The sequence below is a fragment of the Cajanus cajan genome, chromosome 2 (assembly GCF_000230855.2).
Source record: "Cajanus cajan strain Asha chromosome 2, NIPB_CcT2T_4, whole genome shotgun sequence".
NCBI lineage: Eukaryota > Viridiplantae > Streptophyta > Magnoliopsida > Fabales > Fabaceae > Cajanus > Cajanus cajan.
Window position 1 is genome coordinate 57852849 of NC_138518.1, and position 9712 is coordinate 57862560.

General features: G+C 28.4%; 1 protein-coding gene across 1 annotated transcript; it reads left to right on the top strand.

Annotated features, from left to right (window-relative positions):
• Positions 1–936: 936 nt before the first annotated feature.
• LOC109789841 (pirin-like protein) lies at positions 937–4571 on the top strand. The gene is made up of 6 exons (XM_020348878.3): positions 937–1127; positions 1265–1314; positions 1415–1453; positions 1563–1591; positions 2478–2644; positions 3930–4571. The coding sequence occupies exons 1-6, from the start codon at positions 1012–1014 to the stop codon at positions 4435–4437; spliced, it is 909 nt and encodes a 302-aa protein (XP_020204467.1). The 5' UTR covers positions 937–1011; the 3' UTR covers positions 4438–4571.
• The last annotated feature ends 5141 nt before the right edge of the window (positions 4572–9712 follow it).

Consider the following 9712-nt stretch of genomic DNA (forward strand, 5'->3'; position numbering starts at 1 on the left):
ATTTAGGTCCATTATAGTCAGTATAAATAGTTTGTATCTCGAGATAAAGTTATGATTCATTATTCACATTTAATACACCTAACTAATAATTCGCTTGAGCGTCAAAGTATCATTTACAGATACATCTCTTTCCGTGTGGACAAACAACCGAATCGAAAGGCAAAGAGAAATGAAGGCATCAACAAGGACAAAAGAAGTATCTTTAGTATGTACAATTCTTTTTACAAAATATCCACGTAACATATCTCTTATATTATTTTTTTTTTTTACCAAAACTACTTTTATTTAATGTTATTTCTTGTAATTTATCTAATAAGTATAGTTAACAAGGTAAGTAAGAGTCTGATTAATGATATGTGTAGTTTTAAAAAAATATAAACCAATTAACTAACTTCTTTAATCATAAATTAAGTAAGTATATAACTCTTATAAAAATGACGGAATAATAATTATTTTAAAAAAATTATCAGAGATAAATCTTGGTTAGCTGACCATGTAGAAAATCATTCATCAAAGAACATGCTTACTGAATTCCAAATTTCAAATATTCATTTGAAAAAATGAATCTTTCCACATTTGCATTGCGTGTTCGGTTTGGTGCAATTCATTTTCGTGCTGAACTAGATAGCACTGCTGAAGATTTTTTTCTTTTTCTTTTTTCTTTTTCCTTTTTCCTTTTTCCTTTTTCGGAGGTTTCAGTTTGAACAAAAAGGATCCACGTGGCAGTCATGTAATGGGTGAGATGGATCCCCTGGAACTGCACATCATCAGTGCGTTATGCTGACGTTCACAGAAACCCACAGAACAAAACAAAGAAACCAAACGTTCCTTCACTTCAAGCAATGCCACCACTTTCATTCTCATTCTCTTTGACCTTTTCAAAGGGTAACTCTCTTTCTCTCTCCACGCCACCTTCCTATTTATACCTTCAACCATCATTCTCTTGTTCCTCACACACGCTTTTCACCAATCTATCTATTGAGATTTTCTGGTTTTGCACCTTCTCACATAATGCCACAGAGAAAAGCTTGCAGTATTGTGAATGAGCCTCGTCTTGTGGCCAGGAAACTCTTGGCACGACCTCAGCATGAGGGTGTTGGTGCTGTTGTTAGAAGAAGCATAGGGAGGTGAGTAAGAGAGAATGCTAAAAAAAATAAAAATGAAAATAAAAATTTTCAAGACCATGTTTCTCAATTTGCATTAAAAGTTTGCGTTCTTTGCAAAGTTGTGGTCTTTTAGTTGATTTGTTATTGGGTTTGATCAGGTTTGAGCTCAAGTACTTTGATCCCTTCCTTGTGTTGGATGAATTCTCAGGTGAGAATCTCTGTTTTTTTTGCTCTGTTTTCTTACAGGGGAATGTGTATACGTTGTGTTGGTATGTTTTCTGAGATTGTGAAATTTTGTGACGTTGCAGTTACTGCACCTGCTGGTTTTCCTGATCATCCTCACAGAGGTTTGAAAATTTGCCTTTTCTATGTAATTTTTATTTTGTTATTGAGAAATTTTCTCAGCTGAGCTATGTTGACTCCTTGTTCCTTCTTTGTGGTGTTTTCTATTAACAGGCTTTGAGACAGTCACATATATGTTACAGGTAGAGCAAGTTGAATGTTTCAATTCACAAACTTCTTCTCGTGCTCAATTTTCACAATGGCAAACATCTCATGATTCCTATATAACTGTTTGCCATCATTGGATGACTGAACAAATCTTTATTTTTTATTGTTGGAATCCTTTTCTAAAGTTAGAAACATATTATTTTAATGGACTATAAGGGTGAGGGTTACAAAATGAAATATAAAAGGAAACTAAGGCCTTGTTTGATTACTCTTTTGGAAAACAGTTCTCTGTTTTCTAAAATATACCAATAATAGGTGGTTGTTAGAAGAAAATACTCCCTAAGCACTTGAACAAGAACATTTGAAGAAAATAAAAAATAAGAGGATGAAAAAATATCTCCAGGTTGTTTTTGTGTTTTGATTTTTGAAACACATTTTTTTAAAGCAATTTATAGAACTTGATAGATTTTGGATAAAAAAAAATGATTGAGAAGTAGTGTGCTATTGGTTCAAAAACAATTTTTAAAATTAAAAAGTAAGAAAGGAATCAAACATGTCCTAAATACTTGGTTTTCTGATTTGAAGTGTGAAACTGTAACCAGATATTATTGTCAACTCAAACATGGTTGCAAATTGTGTGCTGGGGGTATGGCAACAAATAAGTTAACAATTAATGCCCGATTGCCAAATCAGCCATTTTAATAAGTGACATCTAAACACAACCACTAAAGAATTGCCCAAAATAACTGGTTACATAAGGAAAAGGACATGAATGACCCCACAAGTTGATGTCTTGTTTCTGCTTCTAGAATAAAACTAAGCTACTACCAACTTGTACCTAAAGTTGTGAAGGTGCTATGCAAGTGCCCTTGTGCTTGTACATATATTTCTTACTAGTGCACAATCTTTTGTCTCATTCAGGGAGCTATAACACATGAAGACTTTGAAGGACACAAGGGGACAATAGAAGCCGGTGACTTGCAATGGATGACTGCAGGGAGAGGGATAGTTCACTCAGAAATGCCTGCAGCTCAAGGCACCCAAAAGGGTCTGCAATTGTGGATCAACCTAGCCTCCAAATATAAAATGTTAGTTAATTAAATCCAAGAAAAAAGTTGGGTACTTTACCTATGATATTCTTGGTATTATTTTTTAACATAATTAAAGTTTCATCATAGTAAATAAAAATATATATTATTGAAGTCTGCATTAAATATAAATATATTATCGAGATAAAATTTTAATTATAATTGGATATCAACATTTACAATATTTATAATTTTGTATTTTTTTTTCATAAATCATTCTTTTTGGTTCATTTGATTTTGATTAGGATATCGTTAATAAGATTTGAATAATAAAGATCCCTCAATAAGAGTATTAGAGGTAGCCATCAAGGAGAAGACTTTTAGGTTTTTCTGTTTTCTCAATTACTCAAATAACAATCTTAGCCTTGGCTACAGGGTTAGATGACATATTTTTTGCGTCATTGCTCATCATCATTGATGTCATTGAATGATAGTTTAATTCGGATGATGCTTACCATCAATGATACAAAAAGTGATTCCCCTCTCTACATAGGAAAAGGTCAAATATAATTTAAACTTTTGGAATTAATATATACCTTGCTTACTTTCACATGCCACTTTGCCTCATGATTCCCATGCCATCATGGACCATTCCCTAGTAGAAGTGATTTTGAATAGGTACATGATGCAAGTGTTCATAACGGTTTGAAATGGCCAGCATATGTGCCTCTCATCCATATTCCTAGTGATGATGGTAATTTCAATAATAAAGGCAGCATATTGCCACTGCTAGTTTCAAAGTTTGTCAGGTTTTAAGTGACCCAATATAGATGTAGTTACTTTTTCACTAAAGCTTTTTTAAAGTACTTGTTATGTAATAAGACATCATTGTATTTGTTGATTTTTAGACATATTCTCATGTTAGGTTTGGTGATGTTAAAAGAGAGACATGAAACAATCATAGTAGGACTCACCATTACTTGTGTAGGATAAATTAATTTTTCTTTATGTTTATCTTTCATAACATTACTTTGTAATGCTAGTTGCTAACATGAGAGAATCCAAGTCCTTTAAAATAATTATTTAATGTACAAAACTTAGATATAGGATCATAAATAAAGTTGATATTATTCTTAAATCAGAATTATAATTTCATCTTGATGATATGTATTTCCATTTAATATACAGACCTCACTAATATATATTTATATATATTATTGAGATAAAATTTCATTTCAATTAAAAAACAATACTAATAATATTTATAATAGTGTACTTAATTTATTTTCTTTATGAATATAAGAGATAATCTTTGTGTAACTTTTGTTTGGTACTGCTATACTAGGATTGAACCAAGGTATCAAGAAGTGTTGAGTAAGGACGTAGCAGAAGCTGAGGATGATGGTATCAAAGTTAGGGTAATAGCTGGGGAAGCACTAGGTATAAAGTCTCCAATCTACACAAGAACCCCTACCATGTTCTTGGACTTCTCTCTGAAACCTGGGGGTCACTTGCAACAACCTATACCAAAATCTTGGAATGCTTTTGTCTATGTTTTGGAAGGAGAGGGTACCTTTGGAAACATGAAATCTCAGCCTACAAACTCTCACCATATTCTTCTTCTTGGCCCTGGTGGGGATGGTCTAGAGGCATGGAACAAATCTTCTAAGCTGCTTAGGTTCATTTTGGTTGGAGCAGAACCTCTTGGGGAACCTTTGGTGCAATTTGGACCCTTTGTGATGAACAATCAAGAAGAGATTGATCAAACCATTGATGATTTTGAGAACTTTGCCAACGGATTTGAGAAAGCAAGACACTGGAGATCTGAAACCGCAAGTGATCTTGATTATTGATTTTACTAGCATTAATCAATAGGAGATTTGCAAATTAGTCAGAGAAGGAAAATAAATGTTGCAATCCCTTACATAACTTAATCTTAAATTAATGAATTAGATGAAGAATATATATTTTCATGTTTTTCTTTTCAGTTCAAAAATATTTACTTTAGGAAGGATCTTCCAATTTCATGTTCTAGTAAGGATAAAAAAAAGTTTAAATATGCTTTTCTTCCTGTAAATATCTTTTTGTTTTGTTTTAATTCTCGTAAAACAAATTTGGCATTTTTAAATCTATCATTTTTTAGTGTTCTTTTTATATTCTTTCTTACTAACTGCTTAATACTAAAATGGTTGACAAAATATAAAATATTGATTAAGATAATTAAAGTAATAAAATAATATTATGATTCTTTTATCATTATAATATTTTTAAATTAAGATAATTAAATTATTTTTACTCGCATAATTTAATTAGATGATGCATTTATTATTTTATATACATAAGATCATTACTTATAAATTTTTTAATTTTTAACACATTATGAATGGTAATTTTTATTACTTTTAATATTGTTCTTACTTTTCAATTTACTAATTTATTTTTAAAATTATATGTTTATAAAAGAATTATAATTTACTTAAACACTTAATTTATTTTTATTCTATTATTTTTATCATTGGAGACAAAATTACAACTTGTAATATATAAATTATATTACAATAAATTAAAATTAAAAAATTAAGATTTAAAAAAACATTAAAAGTAAGATATTAAAAATGCATTAAAAGCTAAATTCAATTAATATTAATAATATATTAAAATTAAAAAAATTATATAATATTATTTTATATAATAATAAATAAATTCCTCAATTAAATTATCCACATAAAATTAATTTAATTATATTAATTTAAAATATATATTTTTTACATTAATTATCTTAATTAATATTTAATATCTTGTTTCCCATATTAACACTTAAACTAACCAGAGTTAAATCACTAGGGTACCTAGTGGTTGAGAGGGGAGAGGTTGGGGTAGAGATAGTTAGAAACATGCAGACCTAGGTTCAATCCTCATTACAGACATCTTTGTAATGTTTCCTATCTTTAAAAAAAAAAAACAAACAAACCAGAGTTATTAATAACAACAGAAAAAAAAATCACTAAAAAATGCCAAAGATCTAAAACTGACAAAAAAGAATATTTACAGAGATTAAAATAAAATACAGCAATATTTGAATGGACTTAAAATATATGTTAGGAAAAAATAATAAATAGATCATGTTCTAGTAAATAAATAAACTCTATATTTAATTCCGTAGACGAAATATATATTTGTTATTTTAATTTTATGCTTTTGAGTTAAATTTGAGGTCTTATCATTTTTTTTAAAGATCAAATACTTTATTTAAAAAATGTAAGTAGTGTAATAAATAAAATGAATAATATAAAAAAATTTAAGTGTTTGATAGAAATTGTTCTAGAGTTTTGCTAATGTTAAAGTTATGGGAATGGTAATAGTGGCTATTTTAATAAATTTTACTAATTAAAAATAATTTTAAAAGGTACGATACTATTTTAGATCCTACTAATAAGTATACTAAAACTAAATATGAAATAAATAAATAAATATTTTTTTATTGAAAATGATTCTAAATGTACATAAAAAATCACAACAAAATATATTAAAAAAAATTTGTTTAAATAATTCGTCATGATTTTTATACTTAAATATAATTCACTAGCAGTGAAAATAATTAATAATTTAGAATTTGTTTATATAAATACTTTATATTATGTATATAAAGGTAAAATATTATGAATATATATATATATATATATATATATATATATATATATATATATAAAATGCAGATACAATAATCTTATAAATATAAATTATACAATATAAGTTGTCAATCAAGTAACTTTTATACAAAATACTATTATGCAATAATATTCAAAATATAAACAACATTGTCATCTTTCTTATAGCCACCTCAGTTACAATATTTTATATTTATCCTTATTATGTCATCATATCACATATGATCATTGTAATCTAACCTACATGAAAATATGCAAAAATAACCTACACTTCAAGGCAACAACATAAACAACAAGGATTATGAACATGGTTTTACAACACTTTTCAAATTTTTTTCAACATCAACATTTCAATACATTCAACTTTATCAACTTTACAATTACATCTACTACAACACAAGGTCAACTAAAATAACACAACATTAATAACTCAATTTTCAACACATCAACATACTTCATTACAAATCAACACTACATATGAACAACACAATTAAATCACCGCATCATATGCACAACACAATAATTGTATGCATTGTCATGCATTTCAACTAAAAGATCTCCTATAATACAAAATGAGCAATTTAAATGGTTTGAGCCTACTGAACCAATAACATAAGGTGATCTTTTTGGCTTGCTAGATCAATAACAAATTAGATATCAATCCACAACACAACAAGTTGGTTTATCTGATGATGCCACTTAACCAAGGAAGTCTAGTACCATTATTAGGGTAGAATAGATGGATATGAGTCTACCATGACATTAGCTAACTTAATTAAGCCTCTTGTGGGATTAACCATTGAATACCCTCAAAATACTACACATTTCCGATACTCAATTAGGAACTAAGTTCTTGACTTCGTACTTTACTCGGTTGGTCACTTATAATCAGTATAGTTTGACTTGACCCTATACTGTGGTTGTTTTATATACGTGTGTCTCAATTTTGCCTACACACGGTACCAACTAAGGTCCTAGAGGAGACTTAATTGTCCATTTCAAGGGTCAACTTTTCAAGATGGGGTTTTTCAACAAATTGAACTCTTAAAGCACCACAAAACAATATCCACATAATAGAATATACAACTTTAAAATAATTTCTCCTCTAATCCTAAGTTGATCAACACAACTCAATAACATTATGCATAAACACCTAAAGCATTCTCAACAACGCAACAACTTCTTACATGCAACACAATTACACCACCACCACACAACATACAACTCAACTTACTTTCAACTCTCAACCATTCATCATTTCTAATTATCATTGTACATTAATATTAAACAACTTAAGTCATATTATAGAACATTCTACTCTACTCATATTCAACAATTCATCAATCAAATAACATGTTTTTCTTCAACAATTAGTGTTCATCGCCACACACCCAATGCCCAACATCATCTAGGTAGAGAACTCTTCGTTTCACTCACGCCTAATGCTACACAACTTATGCCCAATGAAGATAAGGCAAAGACACGCCCAACGTTAGCATATTGGTGCCTGGCATCGTCCAAACAGAGAGTTCTAGTTTGACCATGTTGGGCACCACTTAACTTTGAGCTCGACGTCACCAAGTTGAGACTTCCTAGTGCTTTCATGCTCAATGTCATTCAAACCACTTTTAACACTATTTCAACTTGATACAAGTCTCTTTCCTCATGTCTAACACCACTAGTCCTACTCGTAACATGATCAAGACAACCGTGATGGCACACTCAATGCGATGTAAGTTCTACACTAATGTAGATCACAAAAATCACCTAATCCACTTGAAACTCAACCAAAACCACACATGCAACACAAAATAATGATCTTACTCAACACAAGTAACTCAAAACCAACATGCAACAACAATTCATAGGAAATCATCACATTCTTCCTCACGAACCCAAAAACCCAACTCTATGTACAATCCACTCCGATTTGATCAATCCAACCATGAATCTCAATGAAATTGATACAACTCATGAATCACTACACAACCCAATTAATTAAAGTCCATAAATCCAGTTTCCCTTACCATAGAGTAATACAAAATTGATGTAGAAGAAAAGAAATTCAAAACTCCACACTTTAGTTAATTGATTCCAGCCACAAGATTCTAGCAACTATTAACCGAAATCCAACAATAACATTACACTAGTATGGATTAAGAAAGAAAGAGAAGAAAATTTTAAGCAGAAGGAAACTCATAGACTAGAACCCTTCTCTCTATAATCCTCTCTCTAAACTTTTGGGAACTTGAGTTTATGAGACCCTATTCTAAATAAAAACCTTGTACTTCTCCCCCTAAGGAGTCAAACTAGATTTATGTCCAGATAAATTCCTAACACTACTAAAACTCATAAAAACATTCTCAGATCTTGAAGTTCCTCAACTTAAAGCAACAACTCAACTGAAAAACACAAAAATAACTTAAAATAATTATAATATTCTATAACTTACCGTATTACACTTTTCATAAGAATTTTGTTTTGGCTTAATTAATTGTGTCTTTTATCCATTTAGTTCAGTTTAAATTATGTATGATATGTATAAATTGTTGCTAATGTTTGAGTTTTAGGAATGGTAATCGCGTGATTGGTTTATATTTTTTATAGACACAATTAATTGCGTCTTTGATCCTTTTAATACTCAAATAATTTGTTTACACCATATTCAAATAAAATTTAAATAATATATAATTTTATCATTTATTACAGTTTTGTATTTTAAAAATTAGTATTAAATTAACAATTTTTTTATTCATTAAATATATTATTTGTACAAAGTAATTTGCACAATTTTTATTAAGATTATATATACAAATATAAATATAAATTTAAATTTTAAATTAATTAAATAAAATATTTTTTTAATAAATATTTATGTATCCGATGAATAATTGAAGGAATAGTAAAGTATAGAATATGATTACCAATTATTGTTAAAAAAGTTATACATGCTAAATGATGAATTCAACGAATAACAATTAATAATTATGATAGTTTTTTTTTTAAAAAGTAGTTTTTATATTATAGAATTTATGTGGAAGATTTTATGTAAATATTTTTTTTCTTAATTTTTGTAAATTAAGATAAAGATTAAATTTAAGTATAAAATTAACAATTGTTTTAAGAATTTTAAAAAAATTCTTCAATTGATATTAAGTTAAGATATTTATTTTGATTTATGAAATCTATTATAGTAAGTTATAAAATTTATATTAACTTAAGAATTTTATTTTGATTCATGAAACCTATTATTACTTCAAAAAAATTATAAAATTTATTAATGAATTATGAAACTCTGAGAATTAATATGAAAGAGAAAGATGAGGAAATATTAGATAGATTGTTTTAAAAATATTATATTCTTATTTTTGTACAATTTATGTAGATTTTACTACTTTTATACACATAAAGATAAAGATAAAGATTTCTCAAATTCTTAGTTTTACTAAAGTATTTCTCA